Here is a 15,445-nt window from a genome sequence, read left to right on the forward strand (position 1 = left end):
TTCTTCCAACCCAGCATCTAGAGCACTTTGTTTGGGATGAGCTGGTTTCTGCACATTTAACTCTACCATCTCACTGAACTATCTGAAGTATAATGCCTTGGATTTGGCTGGCCAGTTCTTAGTCCTTGCTTCTTTTCCCACAATCACTCAACCAGCCATAGGCTAGACAGCAGCTGACAAAGACAGAGGACATCTCAGCCATAGCACTGCTGTTGAGTTTGATAAAACATTTTATAGGGTAAACTAGCCGACACGGGTACAATACATCATTACACAGAATCACAGAAAAGCTTGGCATCAGCTGAATGTTGAGTACCTGGCATCCATCAGTGGAGCCAGGTGAGAGTTTCCCCCACTGGGTGGCAAGCTGGAGAGAACGGCCTGCCCCTCTAAAATCCCATGATGAGGTCTCTGAACACCATCTACTTCACAGATCTTCTGCTTCAGCTGATGGATTTCATGTTCTAACCTAAAGAGATGTGAACCACAAAACTCCATTAATTAATAGTACTACATGACCACATTCTCTATAGGGAACTGTCCAAAAAATTGGATGGGGGGTTGGGAGTGCAGCCAGAAACAATTCTAGTGCAAAAAGTTTTCTCTTCTAGTAGAAAAGGTCTCACACATAAAAGACAAGGAATAAAGTGAAACTGGGTAATGAGAGGGCACAGAACAAGAGTTTCAGGCATCCATGGCTCAGACCCCTCAGCCAAAAAGACTTCTGTTGTGTTGTAAGCAAGCCCTTAGAGGCAGCTAACCAGGATTTTCAATTCCTTAAACTATGAGTCAACAAGAGTTGTTTGTGGACTACATATCAAAATCCTGTTAAATACTTCTGCTTGACAAGATCTATTCAAAGTAGTTCCGTGCTGAGTTTCAAAGGTCGCTGCAATGTGGGCATTTAGAGATAACGACAGAAGATGATCCTAGGCCAGAAACCAATCACAGCAAAGAGACAGTGCCACAAAACCCAGGAAGACACTTTGGCCAAGGTAGGGAGATAAGAAGGGAGCCAAGGGAGAGAGTTATGGAAATAAAGTTGAGTGACATGAGAAATTAAAAAGAGCCACATTAAAACAAAAACATTCTTGCAACTTATACATTTTATAAGCTCTGAACTACATGAATAGCTGACCATGGTGAACTTGAATCCTGAACAACCAGACTGAGAAGGTCATGCATGCTGGCAGATTTAGCTCCAGGAACATAAGACTCAGCAGCACACTCGGCCCACTCACTCTGTAAATATAGACAGGTATTAGATCTGAATTTCTACTTCTTGAGGGATCAAATAAGCTCAGCTAATCTCTTTCATTTTCTTAATCTCCAAAAATCAGAGATCTTTTTATCAAATGCTGACACATCTTGATGCTGCCAACCCTCTGGTGCCACCATCAGCAACTTGACTGCTTCATCCTGAACATGAAGGCCATGTTCTTAATTGTGAAGATGTGATTCTGGGGTTAGTACGGAAAGCACTCGTGGATTCCATAGGAGGAGCTGTTCCATTCAACTCAGGTCTTATTTATCCACCAGGAACCAAAAGTTTCTTGGGCATTCATTTGCAAAATATTCAGTATTTTCAGGAGAGGGGAGAATTAGCATCAAGGAGGTGTCTAGGGAACTGGGCATGGTGGCCCATGTACATCAGGGGCCATAGTCAGCCTTTGCTATATAGCACTTCTGTGGCCAGCATAAGTTACATGGGACCCAGTCTCAAAAAACACCACCAACACCACCAACAAAGAATGGTGTGAGGTGCCAAATAAATGACAAAGAGGCAAAAATTGTTATCAATAGGGTCTTAGCAATGCAAGCAGGATGCAAGCGAAGGCAGCAATGAATAAGACTTTCTGGTGCCCACTGGGCTTTCTTACAGGTATTCCTTTGGGCTAAGCCATTAGAAAATCCGTGCAGAGGTGGCTTTGCATGGAAGTCTAATTGGGACCTTAAAGACCTAGTGAGACTTGGTAAGGGTCATATAGGACAATACACAAAGCACATACTGTGTGAAGAACTGGCCTGTTTGTATTTCAGCCACATGGCCAGTTAACTGGCAACTGGTGAAGAAACAGACCTAGATCCCCAATTTGCTACTTCCTATCTGTGTGTCACTGGTCTCCACTAGTAATGTAACTACCACAGGTTCAAATGTTCTACCTCCTACTTCCGTATGATGTCAATTTTTCAAGGGAAGACTCAGGGATAACACACAAATGATTTTAAACTTATTTTGAGTTATATAAGATTATTCTTCATGGAAGGTCATGTCTATAAAATCATCATCATTTTTGAGGACTCTTATAATAGAGCTGATCAAATGTGAGATCAGCAGTTTCCATCTTCTTTCCTATGGTGACATGAGAGCTTTCTAGAAGAGCTGCATCAGTATGTGACTGTTGGCTGAACTAAGCAGCAATGGAAAGGAAGGCAGTGTCATAGATTAACCTGTTGACAGACAGTGAGGAACCAACGGGAAGGTGTGTTCACTGCAGTTTTGTCCCATCTGGTGCCACATGGCTTCAATATTTCACACTTGGGCAGTCTCACAAGCGACCAAGTCAGGCTGCACAGGCAATCCTGGCTTAACTGTGAGAAGCCAGAAAGAAAATAACATGCAGCAGAAATGCCTGCAGAAAGCTGCTGGAGCACTACAGGCAGAGCAGAGTGCCCAGAATTCCTCAGCTTGAATTAAACAGTAGTGAAGTCTAGTTTATCAGAACTCATGAAGCCAACTGCATCATTTGCAAGGTTTCTGGAGGACTGCCGACACAGAAGAATCGCTTCCATGGAGATTTCAAAGCCATGTCTGCTATTACAGAGTATTAATATTAAATGGCTGGTTGACAAAAGTCAGGGACATCAAGCTAAAAGCTCAGGCTGCCTCTTACTGCACACTGCAGGATACAAATTGAGAGCATGCCCTCCACTGCTTTAAATTTCCTGGGGCTACAGCTTTGTCCAGTAATTTCATTTACATAACATACCTGCAATCATTTTCTTAAACCTCCAACCCACTTCCCTGAAATAATAACATTATAGTTTTGATTGTTATTATTATTTTTTTCTGCTTGGCCTGAAGGAATTACCAGAGAATGACTGTAAATGGAATCTATAGGATAAACAGGTCACTTAAAAGGAAGCTGTCTTGACCTCCTCAGGAAGTTGATGGGTGAGGGATTCAGTTAACACTTCTGAGGAGGTTTTGCCTTGTCTCCACAACTATACCTATGCCTCTGCCAAATGCCAAGGCTAACAGGCACCCTTCTGCTGATTATAGGTAGGCTATGATGGCGTTCCAGGCTCTTCCACAAGGGCTTCAGGTAAGAATTATGAACAGAGGCAGGACATGGTGGTGTATGCCTTTAATCCTAGCACACCAGAATCAGAGACAGGCAGTTCTTCATGAGTTGTAGGGCATGAATAGTAAGTTCAACCAGATATACACAATGAGAGACAGTCTTCAAGATGAAGAAGAAAACTCTATAAACAGAAGTTCCCTGAAAAAGCCATAACTATGTTGAAGATTCTGCAGACTAATAGACTAAATAGACTAATTAGCAATTAGTGATTATGGACAGTTGGTATTTTATAGATAGAGAGCTATTTTGGGCAATCTTTATTTCTGTTAACAGTCATTTACCAGTTAAGTGCATATCTGGCTCACCAACCTTTTGAATGCATCCCTAGATTTGCCATACCTAGCCTTCATCAATCCAATCTATAACCTACAGTTGCGAAGAAATTAGATTTAAGTGGCCAAGATCATCTAACTAGTAAGAAACAAGTCAACTAGGATATAGCACCACTTTGCAAACTGTGTCATGTTCACACACAAGGTGGCCTTTAACTTCGCTGAGAGTCTTAGCATGGCTACAGAGTACCAGAAAAGATGCTCTTAGATTAATATATTTTCTTATTTTCAGAGCCTACCTACCTCTTGTAATCATGGCAACAGAGTAGAAAGATAAATATTCTTTCTTTACCATGGAAAGAATGCTTGTTTCCTAGTTTTCTTTGTAAGAAAATCCTAAACAGGACTATATATCACAAAATATATTTGAATAAATGCCCATTGAGTATGGAATCATTGAAGAAATTCTTGCTGGTTTGGTTGGTTGGTTTTTAGTATACAGTTCTGAGGCCACCTCTAAAATGGTAACTTTAAGTGCAGTATATCTACCTGGTTTTAGTTCTCTTCAATTTGTAGGAACCATCTTGGAATCCACAACACATAAACTCACTGTGGCCATTGCTGCTCACCAAGAAGATATAAAATACTAGTGAAGAAGGACATGATGGAAGAGAGGAAGAAATCATGAAGGAGAAGCTAAGGAAACAGATGAGAAGCCAGGGACAGTCAAGGAATGGGGCAGGGGTTGGGCTAAGAGGGAGATAAAAGGTGGGAATCTAGGTTGAAGCTCTCCCCGTAGCCTGCACTTGTCAAACAACTAAAACACATTTCACAAGTCATTTTAGTGAAGGAACAAGACTTTGCTTTTGTTTATGTGTTCTCAACTTTAGGCTGAGATCTTCTAAAGCAAAGATCTTAAGGAAAAACAAGAGAATGCTTATTGTAGAAAAGCAAGAGTGCTTTTGTTACGTTGAAGGGGTATTTTGTATTTTAGTTTTTTGCCTACGTATAAGAGAGATGAAGTCTACAAGAAGCCCTTCTCCATAAAGACAGAGGAAGAAAATGTGCATTCACTTGATGTCTACCCTTTGCCTGCTCCTCTACCTTATTCTTACCTTGCAGGGTCCATCTCAAGTGCTTCTCCATCAGTCTCCAGACTGGCCTGCCACCCTGACCATTCACTGGTGTGGAGAGAGCCAAGTTTCTGCCTCTGCTCCTGGATCTCCAGGTCCAGGGTGGAGCACCGCTGCAGGGCAGAGCGCCTCTGCTCTAGCTTAGCCACAGCCTGCTCCAATGCCTCTCTTTGCTGTTTCTCCTGGGACTCCAGTATTTCCTTTTCCTTTCTTCTCACCTTCTCTTCCTGTCTGGCCACGTTAGCTGTGAACTCGAAGGTGGCCCGGAGCTGTTGCAGCTGGCTAGCATTAGCCTGGTACTGTGCGATCTGCTCTTCTTTCTCTCCCACTTCTTTCTCTACTTGGCAGAGAGTGGTGTCTAGGCCTAGGACACCACTGTCAAGGGCATCAAGCACTCTCTGCTTTTCTTCCAGCAGAGCTGGCAAATGATTTTGCAGAAGGTCCTGTAGCTGGTGCTCTCTGCTCTGTAGCCTGGTCTCTGCAGTCTTTATTTTGTCTAGATCTGGAGGCCCACCGAGAATGTTGCCATCATCTGTTGCCAAGAAGCTCGGGTCACCCCCTGCGTCACATTTTACATGCTCCAGAGCTACTTTCTCTTCTTGGACTTCTTTGCTTAGGAGGTCTTTCTGTTGGACCAGGTCCTTCTCCAGGCTTGCTAGCTTGACAAGCTGCCTTCTCTTGAACTCTAAGAAGTACTGCTGAGCCCTTTCCAGTTCATCCCTACAGGTATGGTCCCCTCCAGCTCTCATCTCTTTGGCCTGCAAAAGGGCTTCCCGGATGCTTTCCAGTTCCCTCTTTTCCTCTTGGGCCCGCTGGGCCTCTCCAGGACACAGCAGAGGAGCAGTGTCCTGCCTCTTCCGAAGCTGCTCCTCCAGGTGTGCCACCCGCTGCACCTGCTCCTTCTCCTCCTCCTCCAGCCTCCTTTTCTCCAACCGCAGCTTGGCACTCTGGGCATTTTGCTCTTGGTGCAATCGGTCCAGCTCCTGGAATATCTGGACCTTCTCAGCTTGTTCGTGGCTGTTGAGCTCTTGGAGTTTGCGAAGCTCTTCTCTGATGCGGAATAAGCTCTCTTCCTCCTGCCTCCTCTGCTGCTCGAGTCCCTGCTGCTCCCGAAGCCTCTCTTCCTCAAACCTTTCCTTCTCAGCCAGCAGGTCCTTGAGCTTGTTTTCAATGTGGAAGCTGCGGCGTTTGAGGCTTTCCTCCTGCTTGCGGATTTGCCGCTGCACAATCTCTGTTTCCTTGCGCCTGGTCTCTACCTCCTGCTGCATTCGCTCTAGTTCTGCCTTGTCCGACTTCTGCTTTTCCTCCATCTCCTCAATGAGTTTCCTGCAATGCAAATGCTGAGTGGTCATTATTTAATCACTGTGCTTAGCATCAGTCCAACTTCTCCCTAACTGGATTGTTCTGAAAACACACATAAAGCCAAATCTTTCATTGAAACAAATGAAAAGAAAGTGCTTCTCTTTCATATTTTCAAATGCATACTATGTCACTTTTATTTTACTTCTTGTCCAGTGTTTCAGCTACCTAGCCTCCTGAAGTAGTTTCTGGTATCATTTCTTTGTGAAGTCTAGAATCATAATGTATTATGTATGGTATAATTAAAAGCTCCCCCTGAGGTCAATGAGAAAAAAACCATCCAATTTAAATTTGAATGTGGCTACTTTTCCTCAGCTCAATGACTAAAGTGCAACAGACATTCAGTTACAAGATGACATTAAGTAAAAAAAAAAAAAATTGCCATCTTCAATTCAGTGGAGGTTGAGTAACAAAGTCAAAATAAATAAAAAGTAGATGTAGACCTCCACCTTCTGACCCCCAACCTTCTGATTTGTAGGATGCTGCACCCTGAGCTCATTCCCATGAGCTATGCAATCCCAAATTCTAGAAAATAAGTAACTGCTTCAGAACGTTAGCTTCTCCGTCACTACCTACCCTTTATCTATTTCCTTGTTAAATAAAACAGAGGAAAAGAGAAAATATGATTGAATGAAACAAAGGATAGTTTAGCACATATATCAATCAAGCAGCCATATAGATATAGATGATATAGATATCCTCAAATGAAAGTAAGTAAAGAGAAATAAATTATAGGTGTGAAAACACCAGTAACTGTATAAACTGGAAAGATAAGTGTGGGAGGCATCTCAGGGGAGACGACTGGTCTAAAGTTAGACCCTAAAAAAAAAATCCTTAGCTCAGAAGGAGGGAGCACGGACGGAGAGCACCAGCTGTTCTTGCAGGAATGGGGTCAGTTCTCAGTACACACATAGCTGGGGACAAACATCTGTAACTCTACTCCCAGGTCTACGGCTTCCAGTGCCCTGTTCTGTGAGAACTGGACACACATGTGTGTATATATACATACACATGCGTATATACACATATATGTAAATATGCATACATACATGAAGAAAAATGTATACACACAAAATAAAGTAAATAAATCGTAATTTAAAAGGTAGAGATGGGTTATTAGAGAAAAATGGTTTGGTTTTTTTTTCCTTCCTTCCTTCCTTCCTGTTCATTTTGTTTGACATTTTTCTCATAACTCTCTTTGTAGACAAAGCTGGCCTCAAACTCACAGAGATCTGCCTGCCTTTGCCTCCCGAGTGCTGGGATTAAAGACGTATACCACCACATCTGGCTTGATTTTTTTTAATCTATATAGACTCGTGACTTTTTAAAGACCTAAGGAACACTAAGAAAAGATTTGGGGTTAAATTTCAACACATCTTAGATGCTTAATTACTGACAACTCCCCCTTTCTCACAAGCATTTGAAGATGTACTGCTGTGAAAACATAAAGACGAAGTCAAGTCAATCCCTTATAAGACTCTACCTTGAGGCATTAGACATGGTAACAGCAGATGCAGAGCAAGAGGGAAGCCCAGAAACTCAGGAAGATGCTGACAGAGGGAGGGACCCAGACACAGCAGCTGGGAACACAGGTCTCATGTGCTTACCTTTTACTTTCGAGTTTTTCAAGTTCTTCACGCTGTTGTCTCTCAAACTCAAGTCTAATGAGATCAAATGGAAATCAGTCACTTCCATGAAGGAGCTCTTTTCTATGCACACAGAATCGTACACTGGAGCATGGATTTACCTATTACCTTAATTACTATGGATTAGCAAGTTTAAAATGCATTCTTTGCTCTATCACTATGATTAGAAATTAGATATAATTTTAGGTGTTTGAACTTAGACTGAAGAGAACAGATTTGATTTGAAGGAAAACAAAATATCACTGTAGTTAAAAAAAAACAGAATTAAATAAAACTTCTAAATGCTAAGCATGTCTAGTCCATGCAGCTTAGTCACTGATGAGTAAGTAAAAAGGAGAATCTACCTTAGACAGATGGGTCCTTTTATAGGGAAAAGACTGCCAGGGCGGTAGAGGAAAGAGAGCACAGACATCCGTTAAGAAAACAATTCAACAGGAGGAAACATCAGGGCACAAGCAGTAAGGCACTTAAAAGACAACAGTCATGCATAGAGCAAAAGGTCTTTTTAAAAATATCACATTTCCCAGTACATGCATGCAGCAAACACTCCAAAAAGTTAATTTGCTTTGTTTTACACACTTCAGTGACAGCTATAGGACTGCTGACTACTGAGCAAAATAGTTACTGTGTACAGCAAAGCACGACTTTTAGTGCTTTATCTGTAGTTACTCTACTCAGAGGCTCACAAGTGCTGAGTGACAGCTAGGCTATGACACTGCACAGATCCATATACTTGCAACAAAATAAAATAAAACAGGTCAATGTGAGTTTTTAAATTTGGACAACAGAAGACAAATTCTCTGATACTAGGAAATGGGTTTCACTTTTTCAGTTGAACTCCCTATAAACAGGTTTCCTTGGTTCACATGCAAATCCAAACTGGCAACACAGCTACTTTTACAATGACCTAAGACATGTTTCAAAGAGATCTCTTCACACTTTAATTTGGGCTAATGTTGAAGGAAAGGCATCTGGTGGCCTTTGTAAGCATAATTGTGCATCTGTGGAATGAGAACAATCATGCTGATCAGCACAGACTGTCTCCTTTGTCCTCCCAGATTATCAAGCCTGCAAGCTATATCTACAAGACAAGGAATCCATCTTGAGAACTTGTCTGAGGCCACAGTGATATATGTGTGGAGCCAACATGTGACCCCATGACAATCTGTTTCCAAAGTGCCCTCTGTTGACTCATTTTATAAGCCTTGCTCAGATCTGTGATATAAAATACAAGAATTAACCTCTTCATTGAAAGTTACATCTGTTTATAATTATGTTACTATCAAGTGAAAACAATTGCAGCTTAGTATAGGCATGGATGTCTATGACAGAGCAGTCATGCACAAAGATAACTGCCAACAATGGAACCCAGCCCATATGGCTGTGCATTAAGTGAGTACAATATGACCACTCCTAATAACTACTTTTTAGTATAGTTTCCTTCCTCCCCCCACTTCTTTCTCTTCTCTCTCTCTCTCTCTCTCTCTCTCTCTCTCTCTCTCTCTCTCTCTCTCTCTCTCTCTCTGTGTGTGTGTGTCATAGCACATAAGTAGAAGTCAGTATAACCTTAGGGTCGGTTTAAGTAGAAGGTAAAGTCAGTTAACATCACTCATACTTCATGATCTCCTTGTCAGCACACAACTTCTTAGGAAAAACTGTGACTAATAGTATTTTTGGAACCAAACTTGGATTATAGTGCTCAAACTTTGTTTGAGACTGAGTCTCTCCTGCTATTTACTACTGTATATGTCAGGTGAGGTGGCCATGAGCTTTTGGAATTCTCTGTCTCCGTCTGCCTCTGCCTCCTACTTCCCTGCAGAGACACACTGGGGTTACAGATGTGTGCCATGGCCCTAGTATACAATTTTGGATTTCAATATATAGCTGACTGCTTCTAGAGATATTTACATATTCAAAAGTAAGACTGGTTAAAATGCTTTGAGACCAGGAAATTTCCCTAAAAGAGTCTGCTTTAATCTCAGTTTCATTTTCTGTGCAGTACAGTAATCCATCCTTACTAACCCTCACTGCTTGGGTACTGCATGTGCAGAGAAGCAGTCTGCTCTGAGAGCTGCCGTCAGGGGTTGGGAGGAAACCCTATCTTCTAAAATGTGTTTCCAATACCTGCTTCTGTGCTCCACCCAGGCATTCAGACCCTTCCTGTTGTTCCCCTAAATGCAACAAGTTGATACATTTATCACCTAAGACCACAAAGCAGGAAACTGAGGCTTAGTGTACTAAGCAGCACTGGAATCCAATTTTGGTTCCAAAATATATTACTAGTCACAATTTTCCCTAAGAAGTTGTGTGCTGACAAGGAGATCACGATGAATGATGTTACCTGACTCTACCTTGTATGTGAATGCAGTGTTACGCAATGCGATACACAAGAACACATGGCTGACCCTAAGCATTATAGCCTCTTCTTTGTTGTGCAAAAGGGTGCTATAGGAGGAGTAAACGTCACAGAATTTGGGAGTAGCTAGCATCAAGGCAAACTTCCTGATTCTAGATCTACCTGTGCTTTTCTTTCTCGATATAATATAGAACTTAAGGATAGCTCATTGAAACCAGACGTTCAGTTTGCATAGGTGACATGGCAGGCCATGTGTTCCAGGAGGCTACCAGAAAACAGATTCTTAAGAACAGTCTAAGTTTACTAAAGACTTTGAACTGGATGAACCCACCTGCCTGGTGTTCTGAAGGCCAGCTAGGAAGGAGACAAGCTAAGCCTGGAGACAAATGCTTAAGGGAGCTGGGGGTGCTGCTCTCAGCTTGGCTGATTCTATCTTATGCCAAGAGCGAGGAGACCAAGAAGCATAAGGTTCAGGCACATACGTTGTGAGAAGACAAAGGGCCAGTGGGCAAAGGAACTGTACATGGTGGCACAAGCACGCCATCCTTGAAATGGAGAGGTTGAGACAAGAGGATAATGGGTTTAGAAGGCAGTTTGGGGTTGACAGCTGTTGACAATCAAGCATCTGCCCTTCTCAATTCTACTCAAACATTCTAAACTGATGTATCCAGTGGCAGACCACGGATTTCATGGCACACACCCTCACATCCTCCCCCCAGCTCCTCCCATTGCACGTCTGGTTTCAATGAGCTATCCTTTGTATCCACTCAACTTGCAGGACTTGCCCATTCCCTGTCTCTGAACCAAAAACAAAAGCAAAACCAAAATCGAACAAACAGTAAGAAAGAACTGATGAAGAAAATGAGGGGAAAAGGTAGCTGGGAATCACTCAAACTTTGAGATTGTTGATTTCAGAGGCCTGCCCGACCTTTAGGCTGAGTGAGTGTGTGTGTGTGTGTGTGTGTGTGTGTGTGTGTGTGTGTGCGCACTCCCACGTGCATTTAAAAGTGTACATACACTTCTTTTATCTATCTATCTATCTATCTATCTATCTATCTGTCTGTCTGTCTGTCTGTCTGTCTGTCTGTCTATCTATCTATCTATCTATCTATCTATCTATCTATCTATCTATCTATCTATCTGCAGCATTAAACACAGATGTCTGAGTCAGTGCAGGAAACAGAGAGCAAGAACACAGAAAGAGGTGAAGACAAAAAAATCAAGTAGTGGTCTAAGGACTGAATTAGATACAGAAGGAAAGAAATAAAGTTAGAACAGAGCCTACAAGATAAAGCAGAAAATAACAGACGTCTATATGTTGACCAAGTGAGTACCACGAATAGGTTTGCAAGAGAAGTTGTTCACCCTGGATCACTCAAGCCAACAGCAGGCTAAGACAGATGCTGAGACTTCAGAAGAGACGTGTGAAAGGAGGCATAGCAATATTAAAGAGAGATGGTGAGCAGGGACCAGCCATGAGCTGAGTGGATTCAAAGCACCTCACTAGGCAGAGAATTTGGGATCTGGAGCAGCTGGTAGGACGGTGTAAGGGTCTTGGCCTCATGATATCAGTGGCACTTCCATGGGATACATCATCACTTTAGAATGTTTGAGTAGGATTGAGAAGGGGAGACACTTGATCATTAACAGCTGTCAACCTCAGATGTTTGAGGCTACAGCTTTTAGCCCTGTAGGAGGGCAGCATCTATTGATAGGGAGGTACCCATTTTAATTCTTAAGAGGAGAAATGACTCCCTATGACTTGTTTCAAGGTCTTAGACATACGCTATCCAAAGGAAAGGTATGCTTGAAAGAACATCCCCATTTCTGGGAAAGAATAAAATTTAAAACTCAACTGCAACAATAAAGAAAGTTACTTGGTATTCACTCTTCATTTATAGCAAGGACACTAACATATGAGAAGAGCATCCTGATTCAGAGATCCAATTCTAAACATGAGACAGAAGTTGTTGCTGACAGCATATAACATCTGTTAAGTATTATATATTTACTGATCATACTTAAAATGCATTTATTTCCACAATACATAATTATTTTACATAGCAAGTCATAAAAGACTGTGTGAGCCTGTCAGTGTATCTAGACAGTGTATCAAGTATAATTGTATGTAAATGTGGTTGCATTTTAAAACAAGTACAATTCACTCTCTTATATGACTGGGATTATCATGGCCCCAAATGCTAATTTTCCAAATGTTATAATTAAAAGGGAAACTATGAAAGGATGTAATTTTTGCAGCTGTTTTTAACATTTTAAAATGACATTTGGAGCTACACATACTGTGTTAGGTCCAACAAAAAAGCACAGCATACCATCTATTTTTATCAAGAATAAACTTTTCTTTTCATTAAAAGACAGCTAGCATTTTTTTAGGTATAACTGCACATCTTGCAATTTACATTCCTGTTATCATCAGCAATAGAAAATGAGAGGGTTGGAGTTTCTCAGTTCACACCATTACTTTGAAAGTGAGACTGTGATTATTTTTAAAAGAGAGAAGAAAATGAAAAAAATTTAAATTAGCAAAAAACATAAATATTTGCATCCTTATGCTGCTGTAATACTGATTAGTTTATTATCTCTAAAGTCTGGTCTAAAGGCAGGAGCAGACAGCTAGCCATGTCCTGGCAGCATTTTAGCTGACAGCTATAGTGGTATAGGCAAGGGGTGTGAGGTTCCATTAGCTCTAGACTGCAGCATATGTAGAAGGGAGTTCCCAGCTGGTAACAGAGATGAGGGGAGACAGACATACTGGTAAAGTCTTGACGTCCAACTCTATCGTCCTTGGGTATCAGGTATATGGTTAGGAAGCAAAAAATAAAATAGAATTACTGGCCATTGGATAGACTTGGATTCTCTGTTAGTAACTCTGGGTTGTAGTCAATGTAGGTCTACCAAAAGGATGCATACCTCACACAGCTACACAAGGCTGGTCTGGAATTATTACATTATATAATTGTATATAATTCCATTTTCATTGCATACTGGACTTTACAAAAGTACTGTGTCTCTGATCACAGATACCATCTGAATAAGCCCTAGCCAGTGCCTGGATGCTTAATGGCATTCTTTAGTGCAAATCCTCCTAACAACAGCCTAGCATGTAGGAGAGAATGACTGTTCTTTATCTGGTCCATTGCAGGGCATTATTTTTCCCCCTGGGTATCAATGCTCATGTAAATGTTCACTGTTAAACTAAGAAAACGTACTTTGTAGGGATGATTGACAGGCTTTTCTAACCTCCCCATGTCACACCTTAGGTTACCCAACAGTGACCACTATATAATTGCAGTTCAATGGTGTGAGGCAAGAAGGGTGTGACACAATTTAATCTGAAAGTTATCCTCTAGTTAAGCCAGTTTGTAATAGAAATATCCAAAGCATCCAGGGGAGGATTTGCTAAATGAACTTTCACAGACTTTCTTTCTTGCTTGCTTTCTTTCTTGCTTCCTTCCTTTCTTTCTTTCTTTTTTATCGAGGCATTTTTAAATTAAAGTTTTTTTCTTCATTTACACTACAAATGCTATCCCCAAAGCCTGCTATACCCTCCTCCCACCCTGCTCCCCAACCCACCCACTCCCGCTGGCCCTGCCATTCCCCTGTACTGGGGCATATGATCTTCGCAATACCAAGAGCCTCTCCTCCCATTGATGGCCTACTAGGCCATCCTCTGCTACATATGCAAGTAGAGACAAAGCTCTGAGGGGTACTGGTTAGTTCATATTGTTGTTCCTCCTATAGGGTTGCAGACCCCTTTAGCTCCTTGGGTACTTTCTCTAGCTCCACCATTGGAGGCCCTGTGTCCTATCCAATAGATGACTGAGAATCCACTTCTGTATTTGCCAGGTATTGGCATAGCCTCACAAGAGAGAGTTATGTCAGGGTCCTGTAAGCAAAATCTTTCTGGCATATGCAATAGTGTCTGGGTTTGGTGGTTGTATATGGGATGGATCCCCGGGTGGGGCAGTCTCTGGATAGTCTTTCCTTCCATCTCAGCTCAGAACTTTGTCTCTGTAACTCCTTCCATGGGTATTTTGTTCCCCATTCTAAGAAGAAGTAAAGTATCCACACTTTGGTCTTCCTTCTTCTAATTGAGTTTCATATGTTTTGCAAACTGTATCTTGGATATTCTAAGTTTCTGGACTAATATCCGCTTAGCAGTGAGTGCATATCATATGTGTTCTTTTGTGATTGGGTTACCTCACTCAGGATGATATCCTACAGATGCATCTATTTGCCTACCAATTTCATGAATTCATTGTTTTTAATTGCTGAGAAGTACTCCATTGTATAAATGTACCACATTTTTTTGTATCCATTCCTCTGTTGAGAGACATCTGGGTTCTTTCCAGCTTCTGGCTACTATAAATAAGGATGCTATGAACATAGTGGAACATGTGTCCTTATTACAAGATGGAACATTTTCTGGGTATATGCTCAGGAGAGAAATTGTGGGATCTTCCGGTAGTACTATGTCTAATTTTCTGAGGTACTGCCAGACTGATTTCCAGAGTGGTTGTACCAGCTTACAATCCCACAAACAATGGTGGAGTGTCCCACTTTCTCCACATACTCGCCAGCATCTGCTGTCACCTGAATTTTGATCTTAGCCCTTCTCTCTGCTGTGTGATGGAATCTCAAGGTTGTTTTGATTTGCATTTCCCTGATGATTAAGGATGTTGAACCTGTTTTCAGGTGTTTCTCAGACATTCAGTATTCCCTTTTTTAATAGGATTATTTGATTCTCTGGAGTCTATCTTCTTGAATTCTTTATATATATTGGATATTAGTCCCCTATCTGATTTACAATTGGTAAGATCCTCTCATAATCTGTTGGTGGCCTTTTTTTCTTATTGACAGTGTCTTTTTGCCTTACAGAAGCTTTGCAATTTTATTAGGTCCCATTTGTAAGATCAATTCTTGATATTACAGCACAAGCCATTGGTGTTCTGTTCAGGAATTTTTCCACTGTACCCATATCTTTGAGGCTTTTCCCCACTTTCTCCTCTATAAGTTTCAGTGTCTCTGGTTTTATGTGGAGTTCCCTGATTCACTTAGACTTGACCTTAGTACAAGGAGATAAGAATGGATCAATACGCATTCTGCTACATGATAACCGCCAGCTGTGCCAGCACCATTTGTTGAAAATGCTGTCTTTTTTTCCACTGGATGGTTTTAGCTCCCTTGTCAAAGATCAAGTAACCATAGGTATGTGGGTTCATTTCTGGGTCTTCAATTCTATTCCATTGGTTTACCTGTCTGTCACTGTACCAGTACCATGCAGCTTTTACCA

The 15,445-nt window shown here is 41.5% G+C and overlaps 1 protein-coding gene across 8 annotated transcripts in view; it reads right to left on the minus strand.

The window, feature by feature from the left end:
• Window positions 1-15,445, minus strand: part of Kif16b (kinesin family member 16B) — a 283,270-nt gene that overhangs the window by 88,603 nt on the left and 179,222 nt on the right. For 3 of the 8 annotated variants that reach the window (XM_006498818.4, NM_001355123.1, XM_006498813.4), the window contains exons 18-21: window positions 8,120-8,152; window positions 7,737-7,790; window positions 4,753-6,096; window positions 317-469 (exon numbers count right to left, since the gene is read on the minus strand). In XM_006498818.4, coding sequence (XP_006498881.1) covers window positions 317-469; window positions 4,753-6,096; window positions 7,737-7,790; window positions 8,120-8,152 — 1,584 coding nt within the window. The remainder of the gene's footprint in view (window positions 1-316; window positions 470-4,752; window positions 6,097-7,736; window positions 7,791-8,119; window positions 8,153-15,445) is intronic. The other 5 variants (NM_001081133.2, XM_006498814.3, XM_006498819.4 and 2 more) reach the window with 3 other exon arrangements.

Source organism: Mus musculus, chromosome 2, assembly GCF_000001635.26.
Source record: "Mus musculus strain C57BL/6J chromosome 2, GRCm38.p6 C57BL/6J".
In the NCBI taxonomy this organism is placed as follows: domain Eukaryota; kingdom Metazoa; phylum Chordata; class Mammalia; order Rodentia; family Muridae; genus Mus; species Mus musculus.